Raw genomic sequence first — 20,847 nt, forward strand, 5'->3', positions numbered from 1 at the left:
TGAATGCACGAACACCTAACATACACACAAACTGACGCACAAGCTTCAACAGCTGTCTTTTAACACTGTATCAGGGAGATTTTCATGCAGGCTGCTGTTCATCTAAAGAAGTTTGAGATTAATGAACAAACACTGAAATATCACAGTGAAATATATGATCATTTGATTCAATAAAAACTGAATTCCACCAAGATTGAGGAATAATATAGACACTCTGTTAAACCACCCCCACTCCCTTCACACCTCATAAGCTATTCCAGGGCTGTAGAGAGGTATCTCTACGCTAAAATGGTCATCTCCGCCATCCAGCCTGTAGCCTCCCAGCTGCCCAAGCTCCCAGTCCAGCTTACGACCCCCTACATACAGATCCCATGGCACATCCTCTGAGCCGTAGTGCAGAACGACCAGAACTCCTTTCTCTGTACAACTGCCCCCCAGCACAGCCGGAAGAGCTGGTAGTGACACGGTGTAAAAAAAAATATAATTAAAAAATCAGGTTGCAAAGCTAATGGAGATACACAGTGTAGGCACTACTAAAGTGGGTCATATTATCTGTGAGAAATACAGTATGTAGTACTTACAGTTTAATATGCTGTTAGGATTATGGTAAACACAGCACATAATACATAGTAGATGGAAAAACAAAACAAAACAACAAAAAAAACAGAAGCCCACCTAGTTCTTTTTGATCAAACATTACATTAGTTCTATAGCTGAAGTGCTCTTCTTCAGGGAAGATGACAAGGTCGAAGGTCAGGATCAAGCTGTGCCTCCTGTAATGTCCACTGATTACCTGAACATAAATAAACTGACATCAACAGGTCTTAGTCTAGAAAATCAAAAAAAAAGTGTACTGCTGTATTTCATGTCCAAAAAATCTTAAAATCTGTAACAGTTTTAAACGGTAATGTCCCACCCTCTGAGTGACCATGGGGTGAGTGAAGGGGACCTGAAGTTCATAGGCATGGCTGCCATTGCTGAAGAATATCTGTTTCAAATGAATATTGTGTTGTTGTGCCTCTGTCCATGTTATAGTGTCATCCCCAAGTGTAATATTTTGAAGTGACACATCAGCAGGAAATACACCCAGGGTGATGGAGAACATCTCTGTGGAGGGATCTGTTTCTTTAGAGAGCAACGAAAAACCGATCAGGGTTGTTGGAGTGAGACGATCATATTAAAATGTTTAAAAATACAATGTTATATCTGCACAAGTTCATCCTTCCAAAATGGCTATGCTGAATAACTAGATCCTTTCCCTTATGACTCATATGTGAGTGGATTCTTACTGTTGAATACAATTGGTGTTTGAGGTACATATGGTGTGCTCAGGAGTAGGAAGCTACGGTGTTGAGTATGAGGCCAAATCGCGTCATCCCAATAATACATATAAAAGAACTCCACTGACACAGACTGAGCATACTGGCCTTTAAGGACATGACTCTGCAGATAAGAACAAGAGGTCAGTATTGCATACACATAATTCCTGTGAAAAAATACTTTAGTCTGTGAGAGAAAGTGCAGGTTTCCAAAAAGAATACAGAACCTCATTGCATTATAGCAAGGGTTACATTATGACAAAAAGTCTGAAACTGGAGTGATTCACTATCTGTGGCTGTTTACCTTTATTTTTGCTCCCTCTCTGTCAAATGGAATCCTAATATTTACTGTCTGGTCTTTCAGGGAGATATTATAACCTATGTCGTGCATCTCGCAGTCACTCAGCACTCTGCCATCTACTCCCAATCTCATCGCACCATTTCTGAACCAATCTCGCACCAGAGGTGAAAGGGCCAGAGGCAATGACCAGAGAAGGTACAGGCCATCAACTACACCCTCAGCTAAGAAACAGAAGAGAACACAGGGTAGTGAATAGAATAAAATAAAATAAAACAGCATAGAACTTGGTCAAATAAGGATAAAACAATAGCTGAACTCTTTGCACAGGCCACTGAAATCTCAACAGGGATGGATGATGTCCCTTCAAGCTGTAAAATTATGATGGCACTAACTGCCTCCACTTGAACATTCTTTTCCTAATGGACAAGAGCAAAATAAATTAGAGGTAAAATAATAAAAAAGACCATTTACATATACACACAGTTGAGTGCAAAAGATTACATCCCCATGATTACTGATTGAAATAAAAAGTATCTCTCTTTTTTTTATTATTTTTTTATTTTTTATTTTTTTTTACAATTTTTCTATAAAAGGAAATTCCCAAATGTTAGAAGTTAATTGTGAGTGTTGGCTACCCACATGAAGTCAACACTTCAAAACATTACATTACATAATATACACACAGGTGACAAATTAAAGGAAAAACCAACGTAACCTGTCTGAGAAAGGTGTTGAACCACCAGCACTGCTTCAGTACACCTTGACCTAGACTCTACATATCTGTGGAACAGTACTAGAGGGAGAAACACCATTCTTCCTAATATATTGATGATGGTAGTGTAGAACACCGTCTAACAAGTCAGTCCAAAATCTCCCATACAGTAGGTGTTCAACTGGGTTTAAATGTGGTGACTATGAAATCGAAAGAATATGATCTACATCATTTTCATACTCACTGAACCATTCAGTTATTTCTCATGCCCTTTTTTATCCTATGTTTTAATAACAGGATAAAGGTGATGAGTCAGAATAAGATTCCATCAATTTGCAGTGAGGTTAGGTGGAAAGACACCAGCAAAATGCCTCATACAGAGCCCTCAGTTTTGCCTTTCATTTGTCGCCTGTCTATATTTTTACCCTTAGAGGATACGCAAAGATGTTGAGGTCTGTTATTACAAAGGGTGGACACACGTCATTAAAAATAGTTTTAATGATACATTATTAATATCTTAAACACCTTTTGACTTTTTCAATACTCATAATAATGAAGAAACATCTGTGAAACTAATTCTAACAGTGCATGTTTTGTTGGTTAAAATAAATTTCATCTAAAGAACAAGCATATTCAGAAAGATGTTACAATAAATGCACAAATGGCTGGACAACTGTTGTTGATTCTAACCTTAATGGTATAGGACAGAAGTGAAGAGTAGGCACTGCGCAGAAGAATTCGAGTATCAGTGGCAACGATGTGGTACCCTATAGCTTTGACATCCTCGATCTGTTGGGGTGTCTTGTCAAAGACATTTGGTCGATAGAAGATCACCTGCCCTGTTCTGAGCTGCATAGCTCTCTCTTCCAATGTCTGAATTAAGTTAATCAAACAGGCCATAAATAGTAAAGAGCAGAAAGTTAAAAACAGTCTTTATAAACTTTAGCAATATGTGCACTGCACAAATCCCCACTAGGAGTTGTTCTTTTAGACACATGTATACATCACCATCTCATACAAGAATGAAAGTAGGAGTTAGGGGATATCTGCATATACCCGAGACTGCAGATCAAGCCATTTCACTCCTTCATGGGAAACAACCGGGATCTGCCATTTAACCGAAACCTTAAAAGAGAAAATTTATTTCAGTTTCTGTCTTAGTCTCAATTCTAGTTTCGGGAAACTCCCTGAAGTCTCACCTCCATGTAATTGTCCTCACAGACAATCTCTCTCAGGCTCCAAGGTACAATCAGAGAGCAACGAAGCATGAAAGGGTAAGCATTAACACGGCCATCAGTCTGCATATTGACAAACCGTACGCTGACACTAAATTCAGTGTCTCCCTGCAGCCGCACAACAAAGACAGAAAGAAAAATTTACTTGCAAGCTTCTGTTGCCAAGTTATAACAGATGCACAAAACTAACATGATTTTAGACAAATAGTACACTATGTTCATGTGCATGATCTGTGTTGTGTCAGTGAACACTGCACATGCTCATAGTCAAATCTAAGTCAATATCAACCCAGCGTTTCTGCCCAGACACCAATACACAATACACACCCCTATGTATAACTTATGTATATTTCAAGAAAAGTGGGGTGTATAACATACAATATTCTCTACATAGCAGGCAAGGTACGAGGCACGGAACACAAGGTCTGCATGTTGATTCAAGACCACAGTGTAGCCACATTCTGCAGCTCTCTGACTGGACAGGAAGTGAATACCAGTGTTGTCTGTGAAACAGGAAATTAGGTCATTTTGTATTGCTGACCAGACAGGGCAGTTATTGAATAAGACTTCCTATTAATGTTTTAAAAAATAAAATAAAGATAAACCACCTTCAATGTAAAATTGCACCATGCTCCCCAGAAAGCTGCCCTTGACAGACAACCAGAAGTGGCGTTCATGACAGTTGATTGTGAAGGTCCCTTTATAGATGACATCAACATTAGACATCAAAAAGGAGTCAGACATTAATAGCTCTCTCCTACTCACACCGGCAGGCAAATTAAGATATAGGTTAATATCTTACTGAAAACTATTTGTAGATGGGGATTCTTGAGCTGTGACATTGTGAGACAGACATGCAAGTGAACTACAACAAGAGTTTTTGTGTAGAAATGGTTCTGAGTAGGCTCACTTCCTGCTGTGGTGACTAAGGCAACGAAATGACATCACCTTACTAAAATCTTAGACTAAAGTCATGCGGGGATGACATACCACTCAACTCTATGTCTACTAACTATGTCTCCTGTTGATTAATAGACATCTTCTGGTAGTTATTTTCTCTGCCTCACATCTGAAATATGACCCATTCTAATTCTTTAGAAAGATTTTGTAATGTTATTAACCTTCGTTAGTTAGGCTACTGTTACAGTGTATTTATGTACTTGCATCTATAGGTGTATTGTTTTAGATACATCCATGTGCGTCTATATTACTGTCTAATATTGTCTATATTTTTTCATATTAAAAAGGCCTAAACTCTACCATTCCTGTCACTAGGCCCTCAAGTTTACATCTTTTTTTACCTGTATACATTCATTCAACCGTCTTTAGTAAACTTCTTCACCCTGGTCAGGATCCAATCAAAGGAACACTAGGCATGAGGCCAGAATTCAATCAGGATGGGATACCAGTGTATGGCAGGGCACCGTGTACACCATGCACATGCAAACTTATTCACACCTAGGACCAATTAGAACAACCACTCCAACTAGTTTGGGAGGTGGGAGGAAACTGGAGAACCCAGAAGAAACCCACAGGGACACACAAAGAATATGCAAAACGTCACACAGTCATTAACGCAAGCTTAGGACCCTTGATGATGTAGTGCACCCATTTAAACTTATTTAAGGTACATAATTGGACCCCAGTGACAAAGAAAGGTAGCATTTAGTGCCCTTTTTATCTGAGAGTGTGCACTTTCAGTAAGTAGTGATGATAGATTCTGCAAGAGAAACATGAATTCCTAAAGCCTGAAGAGTCAATGCATGATACAATAAACAATGAATCCATGATTTATCCTACCTGCTGGTACTACAGGGATGGAGCAGCTGGTAAGAGGAAGGCCTATGAGCAATAGTCTATAAAGTATAACATTGTGAGTATTCAGTATCCAATAGCAAAGGTAAAAAACCTTAGCCTCCACATTATGAAGACAAACTTTTTCTGTATGGGTAGAGTATTAGTGCCTCAAAAGTTGCTTACCTCAGAAACATATTCAGGGGGGTGGTAGTAAACAATTGCTGTTTAGCTCAGGTTAACTCTTAAGGACAGCTCGTAACGTTCTAGAAAACTTGTCGAAATTGGTTTTGTGCCAAACGCCATTTTGAACATTTAAAGGATGCGTTGTAGTAACGCAAGAGTTCGTGCAAATTTTGGGAAATATACGTGATACCCATGAGTCCAAGAGAGCTGCGCGCAGGTTGGCAAATTTGATTTACTCAAACACACCCAACCCGTTAAAGTGGCACCTGCCTCTGAAAGTCGTATAATGAATCAAACAATTCATCAAACGGTTGTATAGACAACATCTAATCCATCTAAAGTGCGATACATTGGCACCCTCCTTATAAATTATCGTTCAATTTCTCAAGCAATGTGCCACTGCGCTCTTGTTGCGCTTTGATGAAAGAAGTAAACATTCAGCTGATCCCTTAACCTCGCCGGTATGAGGTGCTATTCGGTTTCAGAAATTTACTTGGAAAAACGCTTATGTAGATAAACATGTAAATTTCAGTGTAGAATGTTAACGGACACATATATTTTTGCATGCAAAGAAAAGACCGCCTTTAGATTAAAACAGGTTTAAAATGTGTATGAGTTCAATTGTAAGTGAGCTACATAAACAAGCTTGTCGTTTGTATTTAATTCTACTTTATTTAAATATAGTAATCTTTTTTTGAGTTTATAATGTGTTGAAGAGCAACATCTCCGATTTAATATAAGCCAGTTCAATTGAAGAGCTGATGAAACATTATTAAGGCTTTGTTTCCATCAGGTCTCACTTGAAAGGCGTTGCTAGGAGACAGGGCACTGTTTTGTTGTTGTCAGTATTTAGGCCCATACATGTAGACTTTTTCTCTCTCTCTCAATAAATAACCTTTTTTATTGGCCTTCTGCTGAGAAGCTGAAGCCAAGAATAAATGTTTTAAAAGGAAGAATCTTGTGTTAAATGTCTACTGTGGTTTTGTGGGAGACAGGAGAGGGAGAGACATCAGAAGACAAGACTACAGCATTTTCTGTCAGACATGGCAATATTAGGATCCTTACTGGTTGGAGAGCAAAGCTATTACACAGTACATTCATTTGAACAGTGTTGTGTCACTGTACTAAAAGAATCAGATATGCTTTGCTTGTGCTTCTCTTGTCTTTGCAGGGTTTCCATTATTTTCAGCCTTGGCTGAGAGGGAAAGAGGAGCTGCTACTGACTATTGTAAATGAAGATCTGGTGGGTTCCTCCACCTTTGCTGATGTACATCAGTGGTCATAAATTCAATTTCTGAACTAATGGTGGTAATGAGTATAGCAGACTTGGAATGGGAACAGCTATGCAGTATAGAGTTTTGATCTGGTCTTATCTCTCAAAATGTAACATGTATCATTAGGGATGGCCTTCTCCTGGTTTTCCTGCCTCGGTTGTATCATCCTGCACCAGTCCTACTTGCAGTAGCAGTTACAATCTGGACAGTGACTATGCCAGCTTCCCATTACCTATCAAAGGTCCACAACTGCAACTCAGACCTCAGTCTCCACAGAGCACTCAACAGCAGCCAAGCAGGTTGAGGAGAATTTACAAAACAAAATCAAATAACATATAGTAATCTGAGCAGCACATTTTCACAACTCTGTTATACCCGTTATAGGAGTAATGATTTGCATCTTCTCCCAGCTTCTCCCAGTGAGAAGGAGATCGCTGTGCCAGTGAGCTACCCTTGAATGATATTTTTATCTTACTGTGTTAGCAGTGAGATTTCATTATAGCACTGATGATGATGAAAAATGTGCCTAAATACAGGAAATGAATCGGCCCCTTTTCCTGTTGGCTGGCTATGCTAAATATGGATGGCCATATGCATGGATATAATCCAATCATGAACGTTTGATTAGTGTCGGAGGTGCTGACTCACTGGCCAAAGATACACCAATGAAACTCAAATCCATCACATACTGGGTTTTAACTTATCAAGGTTGGTAGACTTTTACTCTATTTCACTATACATCTGTATTAAATAGGAAACTAATGTGAATGAGTCACTTCTTTGTAGTGACACCAAAAATATTAATGTTCTATTGTGTCTTTCCCTTACAAGAACACGGGTGTGGGATGTCACTAATGAGCTGTTGGGTCTGTGCGCCATGGCCCCTCCAGATAATCTTTTCTCTCTGACTACCTCCAAACCCTTCCCTTCCCAGAGCGCTTACTTGCAACTGGAGCACTCCTTAACTTCTTGGAGATGATTGTGGTTCAAGGAAGTCGCAAGGAACCATTCTATGATCTGGGTGGGTGCCATGCCGGAAATTCTGAGCCTGCTGAATCTGGTTTTACGGTAAATGGAATAGGAGCAGTGGACAGTCCTTATTTAATAGGATCTACGAAGGTATAGCATGTTCTAAAAATGACAGGATATTGTATCGCCAAATGCTTAACTTTCTTTTTATTCTCTCATCTCCTCTTAGTTGTGGAGGAGATCCAAGTCCTTGAGGCAACTCCTTTTTCAGAGTCTCGCTGAACTCCTGAAACACCGTAATGTCCAGAGCAAGAGCCTCTCAAAACTGGACTCTGCAGAGGAGCAGCAGCCTTCGTCAAACAGCCATGGACCTGGAGATGACTAGACTGACTTTGAACACAATATAACAGTAGTAGGTTCTCAGTGACAACAACCAAGATGATATTCAGATGCATATAAACCAGAAGGTCCTGTTATTTTATTCTTCCAAATGTATAAGAAGTTCTCTTTATCTCACAGTAGATTAGGAACTTTTGGAATCATAGGTATTTTACTCACTTTACTCTGGACATCTACTTGAGAAATAAATAATAAACCTTGAACATTTTTATTGCCAAGTATTCCTGCTTGGCTTAATTATTACTATTGCTTAATTGCTCATCTGAGGCTGCTGTTTGCCATCTATAAAATGTATATGAAAGATGATGAAGCCTGTGCTTGCCAAAGATGTGGGGATTTTAGGTGTTTTTTTTTTTGAGGATACAAGCCCTTCAGTGTCTTGGCAAAAAGTGAACATAATTTCTCATGACACTGTATATAAACACTCAACTAAGTCCCACTCAGGCCCAATTGTATAAAAAGTATTCGTTTTTTTGTGTGGAATTCCAGGACAAATTGCTCAGTGATGACAAGTTTCCTTATGGTCTTTCAGCAATAATATTATAGTATGTTGTCCCCATCCAATATTACAGAAAGAGATGAGACAATGGCACATATTACTGTATAAAATTTTAATTTCTGAAAATACATATATAAATATGTAAATAAAAAATATAAAACAAAAACATGCACATTCATTAGACATTAAAATCCCTTGAGTGGATACACAGATCCTGGAGGCAGGTCTGGCGTCCTTGTATTATGGGTTACACTTGAATATAAATTAGATTAAAACCAATGAGGATAAAAAATCCAAAACACAGCAGAGCCAACTGCCTGGATGTTATGATAATAAGGCTCTGTAGGTCAACGTTGAACATGCAGATACTTCTAATTAGAATATGCATTAACAACATAGGCTGTAAAATAGCAACTTATGGACTTGCAAGGTCATTTACAGCAGTCAAATATGTAGTATTTAATCCTGTTTAACATACTTGGCTTATGGTAGTAAGCCAGACATATACAGAATTATTGCTCTTAATGATAAAATGCACACACAAATTACCATTTTGATGTCACTATCTTAACATCATGCAAATTTAAAAAACAAAAGATAAAATTTGATGTTCAAAACCTGCAGCTCTAAATTCAGAAAGCAGACTGAAGATGGGAAGGAACATATAGGAGTTCAGATTGGCTCTACTGGAATGCAGGTGCATGGCATGAATCCTACACAATCTGCTCAGGGCACATTATGTTCTCTCACTCAGTGCACACACAAACACAAACTGTGCTACTTATTTTCTCCAAGGTCCTGGCTTATTAATCCACTTTATGGTTAACGGTAAATTAAATGATGAGAATAGATTTGATCTTCCAGTTTTTTTTTCAATATGGATATTCTACCGCATAATCCAGTAAATCATTTTAAACATAGCTAAAGCTATTTGAACATGTTCAAAGAAGTGTAGCTTTCTTCCTCTGGTTAGAAATTGCACCAAAAGTATATATGAAACTGTGTGTAACTTGTAACTGTAGTGGTTTGCAACTGTGGTTTTGGGTGGTAATAGGGATAGAACTTCCATTGCAACATTGCGGTTCCTGCATCCTCCCTGTTATTACAAAAATCCCTGATGCAACATACCTAATACAAGCACCCATTCCTGGTTTCAGTGTTTCTTCTCACCATCCAAGCATATTGTATTTATTTCTTAATAATCCTACTCAAAAGATCTTCCTTACTTTCAGCCACTGGTTAGGTCAATTTTACTTAACTTTGGTAATGTACAAATTTATCTGCATGTACGTGCATACAAGTCCTTGAAGGCTTTAAATCTTGAGATGAAAATACAACCAATGTTGCTATCAATTACACAAGCAATACATGAAATAAAAATGACCAGCATATAATATGAACTATTGGCTCACCCCACCTTGTCAGTAATCAGTGTCTCTGCCCTAAAGGAGCAAGAACAGCAACTTGGGCAACAGTCCAAACTCTAACATCAGCCAAAAACTGTACTTTCATTGCCGGAATGGTTTGTTGGAGTCAAGCTATGACAGGTCCAGCCGTTGTCATCTGTCACTTTGTGGGTGGGAATGGAGAGAAAGTGCGTTCTTGTTGGTAGGATCCCATAGGGGTCAAGAGATCCAGTAGCTGGGAATCTCATTGCCAGTTTTCACAGGCTGAGCCACGCCTGGTGATTGCTCTCAGAGGACTGCGGGAAATTGAGCCCTTCTTCTTCCAACGGACTGCATACACAGATGACAGATGCAGGTTACATTCAAGCACAAACACGGTATTCTCGATTCATTCATAAACAGTTTTCTCTCATTATTGTAAGAAAAAGATAAGTTTCCCTCTGCCCTGCTTACCTTTCCCCAAACTAGCTGGCAGAGTCAGTCCTTTGGCAGCAGCAGGGGTGATGTCAGCCTCATCCTCCTTAGCCTTGCCCTCTGCCTTTGGCAGTGTAGCACACCCATCTTGCCAGTCGTTTAGTGCTCTCTGAAATGAGTTCGCCAGGCAGGCTGTCATATCCTTTGCCCTTTCCACACGACTACACCAGAACATCCTACACTGCAGCTGTTGACCAGGTTGCCTGCAGATATAGAGGAACACGTTGGGATGAGCCGTGTGTGATGCGCAGTAGGCAATGTCATGCAGGTAGGTCTTGGTGAGCTGCCTTCCTGTGCTCAACTCTTTCACTTCCACGTATCGTGGCCGCACCACCAGAGCATGGTCTTTGGATAATTTTCCAGGAGCACCGTCGAGGAGCCGGTCGATGGCTTCCTCAGCCTGCTCCAGGTCTAGGGAGAAGATCTTCTTGGTGCCTAGATAGTGGACTTTAAATATGGGGTCCCCATGGGAAAGGCTTTCTGTGCGGTCCCGTTTAAAGTGTCTGCGCAGGGCTGCAGGAGAGTTTTTCAGGGCCTGCATCAACTGGAAGGAGGCCAGAGACATGTTGGGAGAGGTGCAAATGTGACTGATGCTTTTAGGAGAAGAGGGGTCCTTCTTCCCTTTTTCTAGTAATCGTCACAGCATGGAGTGTTAGGATTTACCTCCAGGATCTGAGAGAGAAAGAACATGGAAATATATCAAGTGGACATCGAAATGGGATATAATAATGTTATATCATTTACTGTATAGTATTTTACATGTTAGGATTTGTCAGGAAAGGACAATAATGAAACATGGCAATATGTAATAACTATCACTCTTGTGAGAGACTGAATTTGAATGTTCTTCTCCATCCCAACAGCACACTATTCATGAAAGAAACTGAAGTATCTGACACTGAAAAAATGACAGTAGCTTGTGGGGAAAAACATTTGAAGGCTATAGTTGTAAGATTAACTAGCTAGGTTTTGCATCAAATGCAAAACTTAAGAAACTTTAAAAAAAAAAATAATTTTAACATAAGCCTTATCTGATATGTAATAGTTCCCTCTGCTATCCCTGGATTTGTGACTTAAGTGCTGAAATGTTATAGACTCATTAACTTAAAATAAGCAAATGTACATAATCAGCTGTTTCCCTCAAAGGCAGGTCGTGCTATAGTAACTAGATACTTCACCTGGTCAAACAAGCAAACCTTGCATGTGATACATGCACTTGACACAACTATATCAAAAAACCCTGGCTATATTTGAGGGTCAAATCAAAACATACTGAACTCTGGAATGAGGTGGCTATACAGACCAGAGTTATGAAACAGTCCGTTACCCCTTTTGTCTTCAGTTATTGAAAACACTTCACCTTCTCTTTCCCAGCACACCACATTTACTGTACACGGCAGTGTAAACCATTGTTTGGTGTTTTTCCGCTTTCTCCTTTCTGACCCATTATTTCACTATCCCTGACTGCTTGTGATATTGGGCAGGAACATGACCACCAACTGCTAAGGCTGCGATGGCCATTGTTGAGCCAGTCACAGACAGGATACAGCTTTAATACACATCCCGGCCAGTCCCACAAATATTTCTAGACCAAAGAACAATGGCATGCCTGGTTGTGTAGATCACATGTAAGGAACACAAACAGGAGATAACTTAAATGTGATATAATTCCAGGTAAAGCTGCTGGATCCATGTGCAAAGAGGAGGCGAGCTCAATCACTTACTGAATAAGTGTTAACTTTGTTCATGAGGAGGAAATGGTGCACTGCATGGAATGGGAAGGGAAAGCGTGCTAGATTGCAACAATACTAGGCAATACGTTTGCTATGACCTGACTATCATGTACAAAAATAGAAATCAAACAACCCCAGGAGATGAATGTCAGAGCAATACCAAATGAAAGTTGTCATCTCTTCAGTTATTCTCACAGCCCTGTTAGGGATATTAGCTGGGGACTGCTTAATTAGAACACCAGGTTTAATTTAAAAGTAAATGCTTTTATGTAAATCCACAACAAAACTGAATGCATTTAAGGAAAATAATGCACCATAAAGCTAATAAAGTGAGAATAATGTGAGTGGCGTGTTTCATTACAGATCTGTGAAATGAAATGAAACACAAAAATGAATCAGTACTGCTGACTTTAAAAGGTAAAATATCATTTTATTCATTATAAAGTAAGAGCTGAAATAAAATGTGTTTAAAATAAAGAATAACATTATTCCCAACCAGCTGGGAAATTCATGGCACAATGCACAATAGAACATATGCCAAGTTCATTTCGGAACTTTTTTCCAATGTAAAGTTTCCAACAAAAACAAGCTTATCCAAATACAGTGAGAAATAAAATAAGAGAAACAAAGACATTTACCTATCATCCGCTCTTTTTACGTTTCCGTGTCCGTACGAAGGAAAAAGGGGAAAACGTTTTTCCTCCCAGTGTCGCCGTCTTGTTGGTTTCTTACATTTACAAACCAGTCACTGGTTTAATAAGTTTGTTTTTAATGACCAAAAAGGCTGGCGTTGATAGCGATTTTTAAACAAAAAAAAGTGCCTTGCCCTACTATTACGGTTTAATTAAGAACTAATAATTTTGAGGACTTTCTCAGCGTTGTGAAACATTGACACAGAAATGTGCTCTCTCTCTCTCGGACTTTACCTCTCAGTATGTAAGACTGAACGCGCGTCCACGACGCTGTATTTGAGAAGCGCGGGCACGTGCACGTGCAGCACCTCCTGCGTCACCACGAAGCGAGGGCGAGCGTTCGAGGGGCGGGGCCGCACTCAAAAATCGCACACTAGCTTACTAAATAGTGCACGAGTTTTTCTAACATATTGTGCCACAGTGCAACAATATGTGATAAATACTACAGTATATTGTCTTTATATAGGCCTGCTATTTAGTACGTTAGTATGCGGCTTTGTGCGTGTCGAGGCTAGAAGATAAACGAGCTATGTTTGAAAAAAGGCGTTGTTTGTTATTGTTTTTATTTCTGCTATCAGTCACCTAACCAATATGTAAATACACAGATACAGTATCTAGCATAGGCTTGACGGTGGGGAACGACTAGAGAACACAACACCTTTGTGTTTTTCAGTCTAAACACTGTCTGTTGCACGTATCTACTGCTGGATGTACAATGATGACTGACTGCAGAGAAGAATATAAAAACACGCACACCTATGCAATAATATGACTTGCAATAATTTGACTTCCCTCTGTCATGCTGACTGAACTGACAAACTGCAGTTTACCTGCAGATAACCCTAGATTATCCGATATTTCTGATGAGGTCTGATGCACTGAGTATATTAGCTAATGTTTCTCTCAGGGTATTCTGAGAAACCAGTGAAGTGAAACAGACTAAACAGGACCATGTGTTGTGGAAGTAGAAGAGAACACAGAGCTTCTGTGTAATCAGGGCATTGGTCTGTGCGGCACACCCACCTCCCTACTTTTAGCAGCACAGCAGTGCCATTATTGAGGTACAAATGACGCAACTTGCACCCCCTACTCCCACTAACACATAAATGCACACACCACATCACATAAAAGCATGGTTTTCCTGGCACTTGTCTTCTATACCAAATACGAGGATGACTAACTTCTTGTTAGAGGTACATTGCTTGACATAACTGAACAAGAACAAATCCTGCTCTTGATGAGGGTGGGTCTGGGAATAGCAATTTCTGTCTGTTGCTTCTTTGTTTGATTGTATTTCAGGTACTTGAATATCTTTTGATATCTTTGTTTGATGGGAAGGCGTACATGTGTACCATTCAAAGGTTTGGAAGGGGTTTGTTTGTTTACAATATTTTCTAGATGGAAAAATTTAGGAGGTGTTTAGTATATGAAATAAGATAGTATAATAATATACTGTGGCCAAATAGTGTTAAACAAATCGAAATTATTTAGACTCTGCGGAGTAGCCTTGCGGTTGCTTTGCACACTTTTGCCATTCTTGCAGCCAGCCACATGGGATATTTTTTTAACAGTCTGAACACTTGATACTTTTCCTAAATGAAAAGAAATGAAAATTAGTAGGGGACAATGCAATTAGTGCAATTTTTCACTGGTTTAAACATTATCAACACCTCTATACTTACTATTAGTTTACTTTAGCAAATTTTAAAGTAAATTATTAAAGCATTTGGTAATTACTATTTGCCAAAGCCTCTCCTCGAGAGAATATGGGTATTCTTAGACCAGCACATAGACTGTGCTCAGACCACTGGTCCAATTCTGAAGATTAACATGGCCATGGGCAAACACTGATTTTCCCTCAATGATTTTGTGTTGATGTAGAGGTATTTTTGTGGTTATTTTCTTGTTGAATGGTCCATGGAGAAGCCTTACCTTCCTAGCCAAAGTAACTTATGGTGCTATCACAAAAGCCCCTGAACCACCAGCGGCAAAACAGTCCCAAAGCATTATTGATCCACCACCATATAATTTTTTTTCATTGTGTGCAGTCCTGTTTTTCACCAGACATGTCAATTATATGCAAAATGGTCAATTTTTGTCTCATCTGACCACTGATCTGATGCTTAGTGAAGTTCAGGCACTCCATTTTTAGGTTACTTTCAGGCAGCGTGATTTTGAAATATGACAACCACATCAACTAAACTGTGCAATTTTAAAACTGTGATCTTTGGGTCTTTTTCCTCCCTTACCATTCTCCTCACTGTGTGAACGGTCCCAATGTTCATGTATTCTCTTCCTATAAAACGTTCAGCTAAATATAGTTTTATATTTGTCCAATTGTCATTATAACCCTGAATGTTACTGTATAACTTTCCTATAGCCCTAAACCAAAGCGAAAAATACTGACACGAAGAAGTCAAAATGAAATGCAAATACGCTTAGTAATGTATTTACCAACAGTCCCATGTAGCACTGCTCCCAAACTAATTACTTGTTTCCCTTCCATCATTTCCTCCTTTCACAGCACGAAAACATTGAACTAGTAGCTTGATAATGTACATTAACTTATACCAAGGGCATAGGTTTGGTCTCAATATTGGTAGGTACACCCCCTGAAAAAAAGGACTGTTTAATGTTAACAACCAACTGGTTTATTAAAATATAAGATCTATATTTAGATTAAGATCTGTAATTACATTTCAATACAGATTATACAAAGCAACAGATCAAAGACTAAAAGAAAGTAAACTATAAAATTACTTGTTAACCGAAAAGAGAGAGAGTAAAAAATGTTTTGCATCCAACATCAACATTCTTCATGATAGTCCTTGGTGTCTATTTAAACAATCCAATCAGATGCCTATGTCAGTCACTGACAGATACAAACTGTTGGCAAATATCTTTAAGATCTACTTGGTCAAGGGCCTCTTGATGTACATGGCATACAGCTTGGTGGCGACTAAAGCTACCCGTGGCATCCTTCCAATTATCGAAACCTTTTGTGCAGAAGGCAGGGTCATTATTTTTTCCAAAGTGGTCTTTTTTATGGTGTATGCTTTGACACACTCAAAACAAAGAACCTTTTTCAGTGTTGGACTGTAGTGAAGCCATGAATACTGACTGTACCAGTTCGCCTGAAACTGCAAAATCTTGTTTGGAAGTTGCTGTACTTCGATGAATTTTGGATCAGGCTGGTATGGTTTACTCCCCATGTCCATGACACTGATACACTGACTTGCTTCAGGATCATCCTCACTCACACTGACTGTCTCCTAAAGAGAAAAGTAAACTTAACCTGGTCTGTATCAACATTTGCAAATTATTCTTTTGCATCCTGTGTTATAATAACTTGCAACTAAGTTAACATTAAAATAGGTAGACTATGGTACTTACAATACATGTAAATTGGTCATTTACAATTAATCTATAATAGCATATGAAGAGTTCATTTGCAAAAACAGATATCCACCATTTTAATTCATTTTCATAAATCATTTTTTAAATTGTGCATTCCAGGTAATACAAATCAAGCTGCGATTGGGTTGTTTTGATTACATTTATTTTCACTTAATTAAAACAACCCCACGGCAGTTTGATTGATACTACCTGGAATGCGCAATAAAAAAAACATGTTTTTTAAATATTCATAAGAATTGAGATATCCGTTTTTGCAAATGACCTCTTCATATAGGCCTATGTTTAATCGCAGTATCATTTTAAGACCAGCTGCTTCTCCCTCAACCTGCCCTACGGCATCTTTAGGCCTACTTGATTTCTGAGTTTCCTATGTGTAATAAAATTATGCATTGATGAAGATACATATACATACAGTTAAGCTTTGGATCCCATTTATTTTTGAGGGAAATGTTAATATTAAGTGAATACGTTGTTTTGATGTATGATTTTTTTTCAAAACAAACTCATGACCAATATGTTGACTTTCAAAGGTTATACTGTATATTTGCTGAACATCCTAAAGACTGACTTTAATGTTGATGCCTCCCTACAATTCCAAAATATAATTCATGATTAGGACCTCACCTGAAACCCTGAAGACGCAGTTGTTTTATCCTGCTCTACTTCAGCCTGCTGCTGCGTTTCCTGCATACAAACTAATTCATTAAATGATGACATTTTCATGGGATTTCTAGACTAAAATTCAACTCAACATAATTTCATATATGCACCTATTTTATGTTCCAGCTGTCAACCTGTCTGCTAGCCTGCAGATGACAGAAGCCAGGGTTAGCTTGCTAGTTAACGCTAGCTAACACGGTTAACTAACATCAGTTGACATTACTTTCTGCAGTGCAAGGCTGGTGACGTTTGGTCGCTAACAGGTTTTCATTTTAAATCAATGTGGCTACTGGACAGTTAGTTTACTACCTATTACTTACGCTTTGAGTTGGTTCGTGCAAATATTGGTAGGGACAATTCTGCCCTCCCAAAATACTGGTAGGGACATGCAAACCTACGCCCTTGACTTATACAGTACAGTATTTTAGAACTTGAGTAAATTTGTAAAGAATTTTGGAGCACTGAAAACAATTATTAATCTTCCCAGGATCTGTGCAAAGACTCTACTGATTATCTTGAGCAGATGTATGGGTTCTTTGCACCAGTCTTATGATTACTAAGAATCAAGGCAAATTAACATGTACTATAACACGCCTCTTGTGTATTCTTTTTCCTGAATCAGTAAGATGGTATAATCAATACAACCACCCACTGTTTCTGCATAGGCCACCTATCCAACTTATGTCTTATTGGACAAAAGTATTTAAACATAGAAGAATTTTTCAACAAAAGTGAGAAAATCTAAAAGATAAACAGAGAACATCAGTTTACAACTAGTCCTGAGTTAAATATAGTTATTTTTGCAACGTACCACCTGTAGAGATAGTTTAATGAAAACTTAATTATTCTTAGATAATATTGTGAGAGAACAGTTTGCCAATCCAGTGCTTAATTTCCTATATTTGTCTTCTTTCTTCTTTCTTCTTTTCTGCTCAGATTTTCCAGTGATTATGGTTTGAGGAGGTTTGTATGAGTAGGGCTGATGCCAATTTTAATTATATTGAGGCTGTATCAGTAATATCACTAAAACAGTAAAAGAGTGGGTATCTAATTTAAATACAGTTCATCATGTGGTCAAATGTGCTGTGAGTCAGTACCATTTCCACATTGCACATAATTTCAGTGATTGCATAATGTATTGTATCCTCTTTTTAAGACCTACATACTGACGTGGTGTTCACATGCATACAGACTTAAGCATTCATACACACAGGCTTCCAGTTGAGCAGTTATGGACACACACACAAACACACATACACACACACATACATACACACACACACACACACACACAAAACTTATTTTTGGCAGTGGTGCCACGTAAATCAGGGTAGACGTGTGAATATGCACTTTGTATTGAGCCAAATTACTCAGATTTGTAAGACCCATATGTGGCACTCAGTGCATTTCAGTTTAGCTTTTAGATTTTAGTGCTCCTTGATACACTAACGAATTAAGCAATCTCGCACGAGCAAGAGTGCGAATAAAGTTCCATTGGCAGCCATACATGCCCATGCCATAACACTCCCTCCACTATGTTTGACAGATGATGTGGCATGCTTTGGATCACGAGCCCTTCTTTTACTTCTCCATACTCTTCTCTTCCCATCATTCTTGTACAAGTTAATCTTGGTTTCATCTGTCCAAAGTATCTTGTTCCAGGACTGGGCAGACTTTTTAGATGTTTTCTAGCAAAGTCTAATCTGACCTATCTGGTTTTGGGTGTTACCTGTAGTTTACATCTTGAGGTAAACTGTATTTACATTCATGAAGGTGTTTCTTGAATTTAGACTTTGACAGTGATATGCTTACCTCTTCAAGAGTGTTCTTGACTTGGCTAGATGTTGTGAAGGGGTTTTTCTTCACCAAGGAAAAATTCATCCACTTTAGTTGTCTTCTGTGGTCTTCCAGGACTTTTATTGCTGCTGAGCTTGCCATTGCATTACTTCTTTTAACAAATGTACCAAATTGTTGATTTGGCCACTCCTAAAGCTTCTGCTATCTCTCTAATAGGTCTGTCTTATCAGTCAATTGTCCGATTACTTTTGAGCCTGTAAAAATTGAGGGACTCTGTAAAAAAATTGTTGTAATTCCTAAATGGTTAATGCAATATTTTTGTTAATCCCCTTGAATTAAAGCTGAAGATCTACACTTCAATCACATCTTGATTTGACACATGCTTCACTTCACATCTATTGTGGTGGTGTACAGATGCAAAATTCCAAAAATTGTGTGACTGTCCAAATACTTATGGACCCATCTACATGTGAAATACATTTATAGATTGTTTGTTTCTGTAGTTTGTAGAGTCTGGTGTATTACAGATGACAGGAAGCCTCTGTTGGCTTAACAGATGTGTTTTTGACACTGTAAAGCCTAATTTGTTTAAAATGTTCACACTGTAAAAACTTTATTAAATTGTGTATATGATGTTAAATAGGATAATTGCTTACTGGTTCAAATTACTCAGCTAAATTAATTAAATATCTCTCAAATCCTACCCTGATTTTTAAGACTTCACTCTTAGAGAAAAAATGTTCTTCAGTTGTTCTTTACTGTAAGCATTTGTTGGATATTTAAGGGTTAGTTTCTTAAAAGTGTTCAGATAGAGAAAAACGCTGTAGGGTTTTTTATAGAGACATTCTTGCAAAGATTACTTGCTATTTGTTTATTACTTGATTACTTGTTTATTGTTAGGATTACATTAATGACAGGCTGACTGTCTTTTGTTTGCTTGTAGTGTATGTGTGACCTTTCAATGACCTAAAACAGCATGTACAGTTCCAAATCTCACAAATCTCACACATCTCACACACACACCCTTGTGGCCCAGAGCCAAAATGCAGCATGCAGTCCTGTGTGCATGTGTGTGAGACAGGGACAAAGAAAAAGTGTGCAAGAGAGCTGAAGAACTGAGAGGAGATGGAAAAAGAGAAGAAAATGAATGAAATTAAACTTAAATTGATGTGGTTTTATGTGGACATCTTTTTAGGATCTGCCCAGGACAATTGGCCTTCTTAAGTGTACACTGCCAATTTAATCTGTTTTCTAGTGTACAAAGTGTACAGAGTGCCACAGTTTAGCCATGCTAGCTACTTAATATATCTACAACAGTACAAGTATGGTTAATTTTCAAATACAGCACTGTTTTAAGCATATTATAATTTGTACACTAAGAAGATTTTCCAGACCTGCTTGTCTGACAGACATGTGGGTGGTTCTGCTTGTTTACAGTAGCTGTGTGTTTCCACATGTAGACACGAGTGTTTTAATAACAAATGTGTGCTTACTAAATAATTACTTGTTTGAATACACACTTCAGCAGCAGACAGACAGTTCCTGTAACCTGTGTCCTCATTTTTAAGTGAAGGTCATTGCCCTTGGTTATTCCTACCAGGAGTTATTTTAGTTTTTGTATAAACATTATTGGCACTTGTCACTGTTTTAAGGAAAAGGAAGATTTCTGAAATTGTTCTTTGAAATTGTATTTTGTAATGAGAATTTGCAGTATGTTTGTCAATATCTTATATTGTATATAAGTTACGATTTGTTTAATTTAATTACATTTTTAATTTAAAAATAAAAATGATTTACTCCACAGTAGTGACGTATCTTTACCAAATATTCCAATATACTGTAAAAGTACAAGTATGTAGCTAGAAAGGTTAGTGAAACCCCCTTGCTGCTATAATCAAGAAACTTCCATATAAGGAAAATAACAAGTAACTGTAATTACCATATTTGTGTGAGAGAATGGACATGAGCTCATCGGTCATG

At 38.2% G+C, this 20,847-nt stretch overlaps 2 protein-coding genes across 5 annotated transcripts; one reads left to right on the forward strand and one right to left on the reverse strand.

The window, feature by feature from the left end:
- The first annotated feature begins 6,371 nt into the window (after positions 1-6,371).
- si:dkey-19b23.7 (uncharacterized) lies at positions 6,372-8,792 on the forward strand. Of its 4 annotated transcripts, none has more exons than XR_008386316.1 (7): positions 6,372-6,614; positions 6,719-6,790; positions 6,948-7,120; positions 7,206-7,263; positions 7,358-7,529; positions 7,653-7,940; positions 8,020-8,792. XR_008386316.1 is itself a non-coding variant. In XM_053629178.1 (6 exons), the coding sequence occupies exons 1-5, from the start codon at positions 6,591-6,593 to the stop codon at positions 7,424-7,426; spliced, it is 396 nt and encodes a 131-aa protein (XP_053485153.1). In that variant the 5' UTR covers positions 6,372-6,590; the 3' UTR covers positions 7,427-7,529; positions 7,756-8,792. The 4 variants fall into 4 exon arrangements, 2 of the variants coding, with proteins under 2 accessions (XP_053485153.1, XP_053485154.1); XR_008386317.1 differs by having other exon boundaries at positions 7,756-7,889; XM_053629178.1 differs by having other exon boundaries at positions 7,756-8,792.
- Positions 8,786-13,276, reverse strand: si:dkey-19b23.8 (uncharacterized). Its single transcript, XM_053629169.1, has 3 exons — positions 12,940-13,276; positions 10,548-11,240; positions 8,786-10,424 (listed from the first exon to the last, which is right to left on the reverse strand). The coding sequence occupies exons 2-3, from the start codon at positions 11,131-11,133 to the stop codon at positions 10,339-10,341; spliced, it is 672 nt and encodes a 223-aa protein (XP_053485144.1). The 5' UTR covers positions 11,134-11,240; positions 12,940-13,276; the 3' UTR covers positions 8,786-10,338.
- Positions 13,277-20,847: the final 7,571 nt, after the last annotated feature.

Source organism: Ictalurus furcatus, chromosome 7 (genome assembly GCF_023375685.1).
Source record: "Ictalurus furcatus strain D&B chromosome 7, Billie_1.0, whole genome shotgun sequence".
Taxonomy (NCBI): Eukaryota; Metazoa; Chordata; class Actinopteri; order Siluriformes; family Ictaluridae; genus Ictalurus; species Ictalurus furcatus.